The following is a 15565-nucleotide window of genomic DNA, read 5'->3' on the forward strand; positions in this document are numbered from 1 at the left end:
GGTCACCCTCTCGAAACCTAACCCTAACCCATGTGTAGTAGTATTTACGGTTGTAGAGAGTTGACATCATTAGCAAATATTGTTTATGGGATGTAAACCATTTGGAAAAACATGATTATTAAAATAAAAGTGAGTTAATGCTCATAATAATACAAAAGACAACATTCTTTTCACCATAAAACAACTTTGGTAACTTGTTTGGTTTTCTAATCCAATTCTTATAAATGTTTACTAAGTCAGGGTTTTGATTCATGCCACATCAATTTCTGCATGCAATTACCAAAAGTTCAGGTTTTGAACTTTGTACTGTACATTATTTGTTCAGATATGTTGCAATACAAGTTACTTCATCGTAATGTGTCCGTTTGTCATCATATTCAATTTGCAAAGCACCCGATAGCGCGCTCGTTTTCTGAGTTAGGTTATAGAAAACAATAACAAAACCACTCTCTTGTTTTTCATTTGCCATTTGAGCATGAAAATAGCAAATGTAACACACGTTGAAATTATGGTCCTGCCTTTGTACTCTTGCTTCCGCCTTCTTTTCCTCACTGTCATATTGTTTTGCAGTGCGGGAGTGGGTCGCACAGGAACGTATATCGTCATTGACAGCATGTTGAAGCAGATCAAGGACAAGCGCACCGTTAACGTACTCGGCTTTCTCAAACACATACGTGCTCAGCGCAACTACTTAGTACAGACAGAGGTTTGTATCTCTTTATTTTAGACAGAATCCAAGAGAATCTTTGGGTGCAATTTGACTTGTCCAGCACTTAATCCATCAACTGTTTCCACTGTAGCTCTTGTTTTAATTTCAAACATCTTTTAACTGTTTTTGTTGGATGTAATGTGTACAGTATTCATGTACTATACAGTATGTGTCTGTATTATGATTTTTAAAGGGGAAGTCAACCCCAAAAATGTATTTGCAATAATATGTTGTATGTTCCTTTACCAATCTAACCATGGCATTCCAATTATTATTACATTTGTGGAATATGTTTTAAGCAGTAAAATCAGCCCGTTTTAAGCCATTTTACGGAGCCGCCAGTTTGTCACTTTATGTCAGCTGAAAATGACCTCACAGTTACTCAGGATACAGGTAACAACCAATCAAGGCTCACCTGTTTTCTGAACCTGAGCCATGATTGGTCGTTATCTGAGCCCTGAGCAACTGTGATGTCATCATGTCGGTCAACAACAAGAAGCAAAATGGCCACCCCTGACTTGGACAAAACATGGATTTTACTGCTTTACTCATATTCCACAAACACAATATTAATCAGAATGTTGTGTGTCGACTTGCAGGGATCCATAGAACATATTCTTGATAAGAACATTTTTGAATTGACTTCCCCTTTAAGTACCGTAGTTTCTTTTCCACCACTGATATACTTTTACATTAAGATTGTGTAAATTACAAGCGGTTTATTGACAAAATAGAGATAATGAAATGAATTATCTGACAATGCAATGTGATAAGTCACATTTCCTTGTCCTATCCAGGAACAATACATATTCATCCATGATGCTTTGGTGGAAGCCATCTTGGGAAAGGAGACTGAGGTTGCAGCCAGCAGCCTTCATCATTACACAAACACCATCATGACACCAGGACACGGCGGTCGGACACGTTTAGAAAAACAGTTTAAGGTGAAGGGACAAATCATTTTTACTTGTGTGTATACTAAAATAGCACATTTAGTCTTACAATGTATAGTGGTGATTAATTACAGTTGAATTAATGCAAAATGTATTTAATCTGGCAACCTAACATCATCAATGAGTCATGCTGTAACATAGCTACCAAACAAAAAAACCTAGAACACACCGATAATCAGTAAAGAAAATATGTTGAAAGTAAAGGGCTGACAAAAAAGACCTCCCAAAGTGATTCTTAACATTTGCTACCTCGAGTATCTGACTTGTTGCAGGTTAAATGAAATTTAAACCAAAACAATTCTGATTAAAGTAAAATTATTGTGTCAACGTTAAAGAAATTATTTCTACTACTTAATTGTAAGGAGGCCCTTTAAAAAAATAAGTGGCATTTCTTTGATCAAAACTGTCTGGACTGGATGGACTGAGTGTGCCAAATTGGTTCTAATGAAATTATGCCATTTTACAGGTCATGAGCACTTTTTACTTAATTTGTAGCTGTTTTGTTTTTTTTTTAACCAATGTATACCGTGTCTGCATTCAGCACTCTTTTAGTTTGGAAAAAAAGCATGAGTGTGTTTTCAGCAGGTCAGAACGATATACTGTTTGTTTGAATGTTTTTTGTTTTGACTATTGTTATTTTGCATTGTTGTGTTAAGTTCTAAAAAGCCCTTATTTCATGATGTTTTAGTTGATTACAAAGTGCAATGCAAGATTCATGGAGTGCTTCAGTTCTCAGAAGGAGTGCAACAAAGAGAAAAATCGAATTTCCTCAGTGGTGCCATGTAAGTCTTGCATTTTTATTAAATAACATAAAGCAGGATTATGAATCCAAAAGAATGATCACGAATCTGGACCAATGTTTATACTTTGTCGAAACACATTTGCATCATGTGAAAATGCTATAGAGTATACAATCAAACAAATCTGGATTCTACTGATTAACAGACATGATGCATTGCATAATGCCTTGGCTTTTTCTGTAAAGCAGAACTTGTAATACACGACTTAAGTGTTAATGCAGTGCATCCCGAGTTACTGTAAGGAGAACAGATTAATGTCTTAAACCAAAATACATCTCACTCAGCACGTTTTAGCAAGCTAACAAAGTGGGATTGCTGTCCACATTGTGGTTGCTCCCAGTTGCAGAGACTCAAGAAAAGTTAGTGAGAATGATGAAGCCATGGCTTGAAAACTATCCAGTAGGCACATGCACATGACTGCAGACAACAGAAAAGAGTTCCTTGGGACATGTCTGACTGAAATGAAATCGCCAAATTTTGCAATTCTAGATAAATGAATGAATGAAGATTTATTATCGCCATCCAGTCTTCTGTAGAGCAGGGAAGATTACCGGTAATTAAAATAGTTTTGGGTAGTGGACTTTTTTTTTGTCAGTGCTACTGGGGGGCACACAGGACCATGTACTTCGCTGTTTGTGTACTTTTGATTTTCTTGATTTCGGATTTGCTCTGGGTGTGCTATTACACCTAAAACCTTATTAAGTTAGTGATGCAAAATGAAGCTTCAAATTTGCTTCATGAACCAGTTGTTGTATTTTTTGACTCCTCTAGATGGTACTGTTGTCTTAAATAAAGGGGTTTAAGAAATGGCAAGTGGGTGTACTTTAAACCCAATGGTGAACTGAGAGTGCCATCTAGAAGAGTAAAAATATTAATGAAACAAATCACTATTATAAGAAATTTTTTTATAAATGTAAAAAATAATCATCAAGAGCCACTCCAAACTCTGGCCACAGGCCAATTGCGACCTCGAGGCTGCCAGTTCCCTGTCTCAGAGGATGGGAGGACCATCCAGAAGAATTGCATAAACTGCTCATAAATTGGCATGCAAAGAGTGTAAAGATGTATCGAAGCTTCAGTAGTTTCAAAAATGTGTTAAATTAAGGGCTTTGCTTTGCTTAGAATTGCAAGGTTTTAGTTTAAAAACATGTTTCCACATCATCATCATCTTTGAATTCACTTCGCAAACTCTGGAATGCTAAGTTTCACAATATTTTGACTTCCTATATTTTACCTGACTTTACAGTGTTGGATTTACCAAACTCTGCCATTGTGTTTTATGGCTAATTTCATTTCTGTCTAATTGAACAGCGGAACAAGCAAGGGTGAGCCTAGCTCCTTTGCCTGGCATCAAGGGGAGCGATTACATTAACGCCTCCTACATCATGGTCAGTTCTTCCTGTTCTTCCCGAACTCGCCGCATTCACACAGTATATATAATAAATGTAAATTGGCCTCCTCAACTTGGTTGCATACTTCCATTTTGTGTATTTGAGATTCATGTGCATCCCTGCACCAATATTTTTTTAGAGAAGAATATAATTATAGATTGTTGCAGAGAAAAAAAATGGTGCTGTACAGAAATATCTATGAAGCCTATAGAATCAGGTATTGGACTTAGCAACCACTGTGTGTATGCATGTGTGCTTCTGTATGTGTGTTTGTTTCCCTCTGAAATGTATTTATTTTTTTCCCCTCCTGCAGAGCTACTACCGTAGTAATGAATTCATCATTACCCAACATCCTCTGCCCCACACCACAAAAGATTTCTGGAGAATGATCTGGGACCATAATGCACAAATTATTGTCATGCTGCCTGCCAACCATGGACTGGTAGGATGCATTACACACACAAACATACACATACATTCAGTGTTTTGTCATGCAAACTCAGTGTGTTTGGCTGGTCTGCCATTAGCCGATTGTTGCAAAACACAAAATTGGCTGCACTGAGTATTTTTGACTGTACAGCAGAGCAAGTGATTTCAACGGATAAAATAACATTGTGTCTTCGCGTATGGGGATTAAAACTATTTCAACATCAGGTTCATTGCAACCTCCACAAAATGTTAGTGATTTGTTCTAAAAATGAGAACCGTAAAGACTAAAAGCAAACCATTACCATTTTACTTTTCTTTTTCCACTAAGCTACTCTTGAATGGTTTGACAAAGATGTAGCTATTAATATTCAATATTCAGGACACTTTGTGTCTTGTGCATGCTAAAAAATACAAATAAATGATGCAATGAAATTCTTGCATGCCTCAGTTCACAACTGAAACTAGCACTAAAAGAGGTAAAATAACAAAAACAAAACAAGATGGATCAGAATAGGTACAGATGAGAAAGTTAATTTATTTCAATAATTTGTTCAAAAACTTATATATTAATTGACCACGGACAAAGTGAAATATTTCCAGCCTGTATTCCTTCCTATGTTGATAATCATGGTAGAAAGACACACACACAAAAACCCAGTCTTTCACAAAATGCAATTATCATAACAAAGTTCAACATTGTCGGCTCCCCGTGTCCCAATCTTGTCAGCTAATTAACACAAATCATCTGCAGAGGTTTTCCTCAGCCTTTAAGTGATATTAGTTTGGCTGAAGAGGCTTCAGAATCACGAGGAATACTGCTTGTGCACAAAACCATCCTTTGATATCCTCCAGAAGGAGAAAACAAATTGCAGAAGCTGGATGCTCAGAGTGCTTTATTAAAGTAGTTATAAGAAAGGGGAAAATGTGGCCTGAAAAGGTGCACAAGTGAAAGGGTAGACCACAGCCTTGACGAGATTTACAAGCCACAATAATTCAGAAACTGGGGAAGCTTCACAAGGACTGCACTGAGGCTTGTGTCAGTGCATGAAGGACTACCACATCCAGACGTCTGCATGACATGGGCTGTGGACGCACCACCAATAGATGGCAGTGCAGCTCCACCAATGCATTCTGCATTCGCCCCTCCATCCGTCCATTTTCTTTACTGATTGCCCTCATCATGGTGGCGGATTTTCAGTCAAATATCCCTGTTGACTGAGGAGAGGTCAGGAAAACCCTCCTGGTCTTGTCGCCAGACTTTGCAGGCATGGTAGCTCCTGTTAAGCGTATCTGTAGCCAAACTAAAAATTATATGAATGATATTTGAATAAAACGCGGTCATTTCTTATCAAGCAATAATCATTAATTTACATAATGGCAAAAAAAAAATAATAATTATAGGAATAAGATAATTGTGTTTGGAAAATACAAAGATTCATAAAGGTATTTACATAATAACATCATTCCATAATGGGATTGGATGAAAGCAAAACAACTTGATTACATGTCCATTTTGTAATTGTATCTTTTAGGTAATTTATTAACTCTGGGAGTCCAAAAAATTAATAGGTACTGTTTTTTAGAGGCCTTTACACACAGACAAACACTTATGAGTTTGCATTTTCTGTTCTCTCTCTTTCTCTCTCTCTCTCTCTCTCTCTCTCTCTCATTGTCCTTTTTAAGGAAGAAAACTGATTAATGCTTGAATCCTAAAAGTGGACATGATATACAATAGTTTTCAGTGAAATTAATTTTAAAAATTGTTTATGCAGTCATGAGGCAACTTTGCATACATTATTAAAGTAAGTAAATTAATACGGACTAGAAAAAAAAAAGATTGTGATTTTCTCCTTCAGGCGGAGGATGAGTTTGTGTATTGGCCCAGTCGGGAGGAGGCCATGAACTGTGAAGCCTTCACTGTCACTCTCATCAGCCAAGACACACTGTGCTTGTCCAATGAGGAACAAATCAGCATCCATGACTTCATCCTGGAAGCTACACAGGTTGCTTCGGTGTGGGTGTGTGTGTGTGTGTGTGGGGTAATAAGATATTACTAGATATACTCAACGATATTTATATATACAGAAGCAGTCAAAATAGGGGTGTGGTGTATGCCAACTATGGGTCGCAGGCATGTGCCTGAATTGGGATTTACTATCATGTGCACAGTCATGAGAAGAAAATTAGCGTGCACATGTGTCATAAATCTGATGGTAATTGTGCATATATGCATATATTCTAAGCTTGCGTGATCAGAGTAATAGCAGCTCTCTATATTTCTTTGTGAATGAGGACTAATGACCTAAGAGAACTTAAAACTGACAGAGGACCCAAAAGATGCCAAACTTGCACAAGGGGGAGCTTCATTATCGACTCCATTTCCAGCACACTTTTACACAACCGCAGCTGTAACAAAGTGCTGCACATAAAAGACTATAATCAAAATAATACAATATTGAATAAATTCTTACAATATTCTTTTCTAATTAGAATACACAAGAGCTCCCTTTACTTTTTAATTTAGTATACAGGAGATGTGGGTTTATTTAATCTTGTTGAAAGATATGTGAAGCTGTTTGCCATGAGTTGAGCATGAGGAGCAATATTGAAGATTCCGATGATGAATGAACTATGTGTGATTCTCGCATGCACGCACGCACGCACACGCGCACACTTACATGTACACTATATTGAAAAGTGCCTTCAGGAGTTTGGTTGTCATGCGCACTAGACAGTATGGTATCAGTCTATTAACATACTTCTTTCTCTCTTTCCATTTCGCTCTCTGGCTGACTACTAGGATGATTACGTATTAGAAGTGCGACACTTTCAGTGCCCCCGGTGGCCAAATCCTGACATGCCCACCAGCAGCGCCTTTGAGCTTATCGACTTCATCAAGGAAGAGGCCGCCGTCCGTGACGGACCAACTATCATCCATGATGAGTCAGTCTGATATTTCTACTCTTCATTTTGTCATCACATCAACAGTCAAATGTTATAAAGATGTTTAAAAAGAAAACATTTGCCAAACTCGTAGAAGTTTGCTGAATACATTTTCAGAATTCAGAAGTTTTATATTTTTGCTGTTTACGATTTGCTTTAAACTGGGTAAGCGATAGATTAATTATATTTAAAACAGACAGTCCTAGGGTCGTAAACAGGTCTTTAATTAGTTTGCCAGGAAGCGGATCGAGCACACAAGTTGTCGGTTTTGCCGCACTAACCAATTTTGTTCGGCATTCAAGAGATATTTTTTTAAATTGACATAAGGTTATCGGACAGTTATCAGCCCTAATGTCCCTATTAACACCATTTATCGCGGAATTCGACGGAATTTTAAGAACAGTGTCTTTAATCTCATCACGAATACACTCAATCTTCTGAGTAAAGAACTGCATAAAATCGTGAGCTGAATAGGAAGAGCTATCCGAGGTTGGTTGCTGTTGCGTTAGCATTGTTACGGTATCAAATAAATATTTAGGGTTGTTTTTATGTAAGACAATTAATCTAGAATAATAATTAGTTTTGGCTAGATCAAGCGCTTCTTTGTATATTAGTAAACTATCGCACCATGCCTGACGGAAGACCTCAAGTTTGGTCGCACGCCATTTGCGCTCAAGCTTCCTACAAGACCGTTTCAGTATGCGCGTTTCCTCTGTAAACCACGGAGTAAGCCTCTTTGGACGAGTTTTAGTTTCTAAAGCTGCGACGGAGTCAAGCGCATTTAACAAAGCGACATTAAAGTTGTTTGTGAGATCATCAATCGTACCAATATAATTAGGAAACGAAGCAGTTGCTAAAGGGAGTAGCTCAGAGAGCGCAGCGGTGGTTGAGGAGCTATTGTTGCGGCTGCTATAGCTTTGATTATGGTCAGAACGATGACAATGAGCCAAGACTTCAAATTTGATAAAGTAATGGTCAGATATTGCACTAGTATATGGTAATACAATTATTTTTGAGGATGCTAAGCCTCGGGTTAATACCAAATCTAACGTGTTACCATTTATATGCGTTGCTTCATTTATTATTTGCGTGAAACCAAACATATCAATTATTCTCCGAAACGCCACGGTAAGTGGTTCCGACGGGAGATTCATATGAATGTTGAAGTCGCCCATGATAAGTATATTATCCGCATGAGTTACTAAATCAGCTACGAATTCAGAAAATTCATCTAAAAAGCCTGAGTAAGAGCCAGGCGGACGATAAAGAACGGCAAGATAAAACGGCAGCGCGGCTGTGGATCGCATAATGAGAACTTCAAATGTTTTAAAGGAATTGCTAGGACGAGGACTGAGTTTTAGATTAGATTCGGAAATGATGGCTACACCCCTGCCTTTCTTTTGAGGGCGCGCAACATGCAAGCTCACAAAGTTTGGAGGCAAAGCCTCATTTAGCGGTAAAAACTGATTCGGTTTTAACCAGGTCTCGCAAAGATCAATCATGTTAAGATTATGGTCTCTAATAAGGTCATTAACTAACAAGGCTTTCGATGAAAGCGATCTAATATTTAAAAAAACGAGTTTCAGTAAAATAGGGCTATCTAAATTATTCCGCGCAACAGGACTCCTGGTAATAATATTAAAGTGATTGCCTTGCCTAGGTCCTGGATTGTACCTCGAGCAACTATAAACGCGGCGAAAATTTCCGACGGTCGGAATCCGATTGTTATTTACCAGCTTTCGAGTGCTATTATTTTGAGAGAACGGCTCGTCGTCGATAAAACCGACCGAGGAGGAATGCTTAAACCCATCATGTATTGCCACCTCAGTAGAGATTATATCAGTATGAGATGTAACAGCATATGGTGTGTAGCGCTCAAATCTAGGAGAAAACCTTGTGTTGTCTAAGTCTAGCATAGCGCTAGTTAGCTCTAGCCTTACAGACTCCATACCCTTCCTTACAGGCTCACTATTCGCCTGCAACCCGACCTGCTCTAATATGAATAGTCATGGAAGGCTCAAACAATAATCTATGTTTCTAGAAAGAGTGATGGCACCTTCCCAGTTAGGGTGAAGGTCGTCCATCCTCAGCAGGTCGGATTGGCCCCAGAAAGAAGGCCAGTTATCTATAGTCCCTGCTCACTACAAAAACTAGCCAGCCACCGATTTAGCGAGAATAATCTACTAAACCTCTCATCATTGCCTCTAGCAGGCAAGGGGCCAGAGACAATTACTCGATGCCGACTCATCTTTCTGGCGAGATCACAAGTCCTTGCTATGTTTTTCTTTGTGATCTCTGATTGCTTCATCCTAGTGTCATTGGAGCCAACGTGTATCACTATATCTGAATAGCTAGCGTTGTTTGCACTGCGCTGGTGTCTAGGTGTCTTGCGCGCTAGCTCCATAAGATTAGCTTCTATGTCGGGTGCTCTGGCCCCAGGAATACACATTACTGTGGCTGGATTTTCAAACTTAATGTTGCGGGTAATGGAGTCACCTATCACTAAAGTGCGGGAGCCATGAGACCGAGGTGGAATGGAACTGCTATGTGTCTTAACAGGCTCACCGCGATTAGCAAGCCGTTTACGGCCAATGCTAACCGGACTAGCAGGTTGGCTACAACCCGTGCTAACAGTCGTGTCCGCCACGTTTACGCTTACCACATTACTCTGCTCTAGCTGGCGGACACGTCCCTCTAGCAGGGAGAGTCTTCCCATGAGAATGGTGCAAGTGTTGCATGTGGTGGTGCACGAAACCATAGTTGCGTTTACTCGCCCGGTGGATGAAAGCGGAGGAACAGATGTCGCCTAACATAACATAAGACACTAAACAAACACTAAGACAGAAGGCTGTGAGTTAACTTGATGTAGTGAGACGGGCAGGAGGACAACTTACATGGACAAGGACAAAGAACTAACAAGAATTAAAAGCAAACATGGAACGAAACACAACCAAATTAACGAGACAACGAGGAACACCTGGACAAGACACAAAGAGTTGGAGGGAGCTGACGTGTTCACTCAAGGAGTGGGAAGACAAGCACAGTTGAACACGATCAGGTTTAACATGCGACTGACACCAAACAAGGAAAAAACATGAAACTAAATACTAAACCAAAAACAACAAACACAGACCATGACACATCGGCTGCCATTTGCCTTTGTTGAGACCTCACTCGGCTATCATACTGGTCGCACCCAGTTCACGCCCACTGATTTTGATGGGAGAATCACAGATTTACATTTAAAAGTATGTTACATTTTCTTTTCAAAGTGAAATATGTCGTCATACTGTTTCCTCTGCAGAATATTCAATATCCCTGTAAAGCGTCTTGCCCTTTATGTTCGCTCGATTAAGATTTGAAGGCATATGGAAATACTGTGGAGATAAATGCTTACCTCGAAAATTGTGTATGGGATTGTCAGGTTTGGAGCTGTATCGGCAGGTTTGCTGTGTGCCCTCACTACGCTGTCTCAACAACTGGAAAGTGAGGGGGTTGTTGATGTCTATCAAGTGGCCAAAATGATCAACCTCATGAGGCCAGGAGTCTTCACAGACAAGGTGAGTCTGGCCCGACAGTTTAGGTGAAATCGCCAGTGAACTAAACGAGCTACTGCCAGCACCACATGGTGGCAAAGTTTCAAATCAATCGTGGGCCGTGCATTTCGCACGTAGGCCTTCAGTGAAGTCCCACTTAGCATGACTTGAATAAATCCCCCTCATATCACCATCATTTATGACGCCATGGCTGGAGAAATAATATACAGAAAGACATTTACTACTGAGTGAGTGTTGGACGACCTAGCTTCTCTTGAAAGATGCGTCTTGAAAATAGCCTTGCAAGTGTATCTGCAATTACATCCAAACTTTTCCCTCCTTTGGCCATTGTGGGTTAAATAAAAGCAAGAATATGTTTTAGATTTCCAAATGGTCGCCAGTTACGACTTTGTTAGGATGAGTTGATTCCGCATAGCGCTGCCCCCACACAAGTGAGTATCCAATCACAAGATGTGTTCATCACCTTCAACGTATGGCCAGCGAGAAGGCCTAACTGTCATCAAATCGTGATCTGAATGGCTATTGCAACTGTCTATCAACTGTAAAAGTCCCCTTGAGACACAGAACAGACGCCTGCACGATTGTATCTGAAGGCCTCAGATGAGTAGTGCTGTTACTGGTATGATGAAATCTGCCTGGCGTTCTGATTGGATAAAAACTCTAAACTAATAATAATCAACGCTAAGATATAATATGACATCAATGTGACAAATATAGTAATGATTTCTTGATTATGTTAGGTCAGAAGAGAAGGCATTGTAGGCCTTGACTACTCACCCCAAGAATAAAAGAATATTTTAATTATTGCGTACTAGAGAGTTAATTTCACCCTGGCAGAAGTCATAGCCTACTAGATACCAAACTAACCAATATAGGATCAGATATTTTTTGGACAGCACCCCCACCCACAGTCCATGGTTGTGATAGGATGGCTCCAGACACACTGCGTTAGTCAACCTACAAAGGATACTTCCATATGGATGGGACCATGACGCAATTTTTTGACACTTGATTGTGTCTCGATGCAAGTAGACAAAAAGACAACGAATGGTGCGACAGTTCCACAAAATAAAAGCCAACGGTTTGATGGCTCACTGATTGAAATGCTAACAATGTTATTGCCATTTTGCCCACATGTTCTGAAGTCATGAGATCAGGGTTTACTATTGTTCTAAGATGTAATGTGAGGTGAACTAAATACTAATGGGGAGAAATTAAATAGAACTATATGCCTCGTTTTCAATTTTACACACAAGTAAGAGCTTTGCTTGGATGATGATGCGGCAAAAAAAAAAGTTTCCTCATTGCTCAGTTAGTTGCATATGTGATGTTTATGCGTGATTTACCTTTTATTTTTATTTAGTTGATTGGGAGATTGAAGTATTCAGTGTGACAGGAAGTTACTTAACGTGTCCATGTAGTATTTTGTAGTGATGGGAAATTGAAACTTCAAATTTCCTTCATGAACCATTCCTTGTGTTTTTGAGTCCTGTAGATGGCCCTGTTGGTTTAAATAAAGGGTTTGAAAAATGGCAGTTCATTATACTTTCAGCCCAATATTGAACAGAGAGTGCCATCTACTGGAGTCCAAAACAACTACAACTAATTCATGAAGCTGATTTGAAGCTTCATTTACCCATCACGAGTATTTTGTTCCAATATGTTTTTTCTCTGTGTTTCCTTTCCTTTATTGTCACGGTAATGCCCATACCTGTTTGTGAACTGCCTGCCAGGATCAGTACCAGTTCCTGTATGAAGCCCTCCTCAGCCTTGTCCACACCAAGGAGATCAGCTCCGGGCCTCTGGACATTAACCGGACCTTGTTATCCTTGTCTGATCAATCCGACCAGGCAGAAAGTCAAGAATCGCTAGTGTGAGGGCCAGAACTGAACTGAGGATGTTGCGTGTCTCCAAACATCCTGCCCCACCTCGACTGCAAGGAGGCATAGAACTTTGTAAGCCGTCAAAGAACTATTATTAGACTTTTTGAGGCCTTTTTTGCCAGACTCTTGGTTAATATAAAACACGTGATTACTTTTTTACACTGATCTAAAAAAAATTTGATATTTATTTTTTCGTCTTAATGTCCTCCACTTGAAGGGTTTGCACCTGCTTTTTAAGTTTGACATTGCATCAGCAGGCAATGAGATCCACAATTCTGTAATTTCTTGTTTGCACTATGTAATGTCAATGTTACTGCCTATGCTGAAGCCGACTAATGTGGCTCGCTCAAGCTGATTGTTTTGACATTCCACTACCTTGTTCTGCTTCTGCGAAGGAAATTGCTCTGTTTGACGCTTTCCAGTGGATTTAAATGAGCTGAAGGAGGAGGTCCGACTCACCTCTGAGGCTAAATGCTGTTCGACTGCAATAACCTCCTCGCCCCCGCCCTTCTGGTCAACTGCATTACCGCACATACGCATCAGAAACTATACCTATTATCACTGAGCTCTTGTTTTAAAAATGCATTTCTCTTTTTTGCTGTTGTTTTTGCTTTGTCTTGTTCCTTTTTTTAATCACATTCTGGTTTGAATATGTAACAAAATAGTGGAAATAAGGTGGTGTTACAACTGTGAACTTTGACATCTTTTTATGGGTCATCGTCCGATTTTGTATATATGAACACACTACTATGTATGCACTTAAGCATATATTCTCAGCCACTACTTTGCCCTTTTCTCTTTTTATGTGTATGCTGCTATGGTGTCACAGTTCACATACTCTTAACACTCGTTCAAATCACTCTGCTAGGCAAGTACGGATTAAAGACACTGTATCCGAAACTCTCATTGGTCATGTGCGAAAGCTTGCTATTGGATGGACACTAGATGATATGCAAGGGAACATATACTCAGCAAGGTCTATGCAACAGGTTCAAGAAAACCAAAACAGGGTGTTATTCTCAGTGTCATCTATTATCGTTCATCTGTCTTCTTTTTGTGCTGTTCAGATAGAGACGAGATTGTTTAATCACGTAACTTCTTTTAACGAATTGATGTCTGTCCCATTTCATTAGTGCATAATCTATGAATGGAGAAAGAGACAAGATATTCCTTTTTTTTTTGCATTATTTTGAAAGATTTCTCAATCTTAATTTTTTTGTGTGATTGATCTGCTGCCCTCAGTTTACAAACGCAACGTTTTGAAGTTACAGACGGCGCAATGACCTATTTCTGCAGTGCCGTAAAAGTAAAAGACACACTCAGTTGCAAACATCCTTTCTGATTTTCCCATGTTATGGTTTTATAATTAAGGCTGTGTTTTTCATACAAATGTTTATTGTAATTATGACTTTACCGTATTAGCATAGGTGAGTGGCAGACCATGGCGTTCTGACTTACGTACCTACAGTAATCATAAACCAGGACGCCCTACCAGTATAGTATTTCAAAAATGAGTAGCGGAAGTAAGTAATTTGTACAAAATTTACTACATGTTTGCATTTTTGTTGTCAATGAACAAAGTCAAAGAACTTCTTGGTCATTTTATTATTTTATGGTCACTTGGAAATACAGTACTGGGATTAAATTTGGTTTTTGAATGTATATGGTTTCCTGTTTTTGCCATGTATGTAGTACAAATTTAAAAGTTCAAGATTTAGAGGTTCTTTAAAAATAGTAAATATTTGATTAATCATCACCAACATCACACAGTTAAATGGTTACAATAGTCTACCAAAAACACTTGTCACTTCTTGTTTTTAAGACCTACACACATTCCATGAAATGCAGATTATTTACTCTTGGGAATCAGGATTTTTCTTTTCATTATATATAGATACATTTTTTATATGATCCTCCCAATCTCTTATGCCATGATTTTATTTCTGAGAGCAAAACATCAATCGTACCCATCGTTACCTAGATGATCTACCTAACGGCTATTCGATTAAATATGAAGTTCAAAAAAGGATTTTATTTTACCTAATCTTTCAATTAATATCCTTAAAGGCTTAAATAACACTCAGTTTCATGTGTCAGAAGTTTTTGACCAGTTTGAATGTTTATTACACCTAAACAACAAGTGAAATTATATATAGTTGCATTTCCAGTGAGGATCAAATACAGTTTCAGAAAAACTGAAATACATGTCATTTTAAATTAATTCTCAAGTTTTTTCGTACATCAGTTTTAAACTATTAAATTCAAATTTACAATTCAGACACAGTTCTTCAATGCAATTATTCATTTCTGGTTGCACATTTTCAGCATGTACATGTGTGCATGACCTGAGGACACTTTAACTTTCAATGCTGATTTGGAAAGAATGATTGAGAAGTTCAATTAAGCTTGCGTTTCTACATTCCAAATGAATCCTTGACAAAGTACAATGCAGACAAAATGAAAAACAGTGAAGCAGTAACTATATCTTAAATGTAAAATGACTTAACCAAGTTATTTTTCCTGATTGGGCCTTTACTAAACCTCTCGCACCGCACCTGTGTTCCCATCTGTACCCCCTGACAAATGTTTCGTCACACAAAAATTTAGTTTTGAAAATACAGCTGCAACATGTCTGTACATGTCTTGCAAATTTTCTCTCACGTGTGCTTTGAGACACACAGAATATTATTGCTTTGTTTTACACTGGACATCACGTTGGACAACTGATTAGCACGATGGCCTCACAGTGCAGAGGTCATGGGGTCAATTCCGGTTCTAGCCTTCCTGTGAGTTTGCAGGTTGTCCCCTTGTCGATGTGGGTTTCCTCCCACGTTCCAAAAACATGCAAGGCAGGTAGATTGGACAGTCTAAATTGCACTTTAGTATGAGTGTGAGCGCGG

General features: G+C 38.8%; 1 protein-coding gene across 3 annotated transcripts in view; it reads left to right on the forward strand.

Moving 5' to 3' along the window:
• LOC148327800 (receptor-type tyrosine-protein phosphatase gamma-like) overlaps positions 1 to 14327 on the forward strand; it is a 456824-nt gene extending 442497 nt beyond the window's left edge. For 2 of the 3 annotated variants that reach the window (XM_088308318.1, XM_088308320.1), the window contains 9 exons: positions 571 to 706; positions 1507 to 1653; positions 2351 to 2444; positions 3774 to 3850; positions 4167 to 4295; positions 6139 to 6285; positions 7083 to 7225; positions 10650 to 10785; positions 12516 to 14327. In XM_088308318.1, the coding sequence (XP_088164444.1) occupies positions 571 to 706; positions 1507 to 1653; positions 2351 to 2444; positions 3774 to 3850; positions 4167 to 4295; positions 6139 to 6285; positions 7083 to 7225; positions 10650 to 10785; positions 12516 to 12659 (1153 nt within the window). In that variant the 3' untranslated portion in view covers positions 12660 to 14327. The remainder of the gene's footprint in view (positions 1 to 570; positions 707 to 1506; positions 1654 to 2350; positions 2445 to 3773; positions 3851 to 4166; positions 4296 to 6138; positions 6286 to 7082; positions 7226 to 10649; positions 10786 to 12515) is intronic. The other variant, XM_088308319.1, reaches the window with a different exon arrangement.
• Positions 14328 to 15565: the final 1238 nt, after the last annotated feature.

This window comes from Idiotropiscis lumnitzeri, chromosome 11 (assembly GCF_059441095.1).
Source record: "Idiotropiscis lumnitzeri isolate Australia: NSW breed Sydney's pygmy pipehorse chromosome 11, RoL_Ilum_1.0, whole genome shotgun sequence".
NCBI lineage: Eukaryota > Metazoa > Chordata > Actinopteri > Syngnathiformes > Syngnathidae > Idiotropiscis > Idiotropiscis lumnitzeri.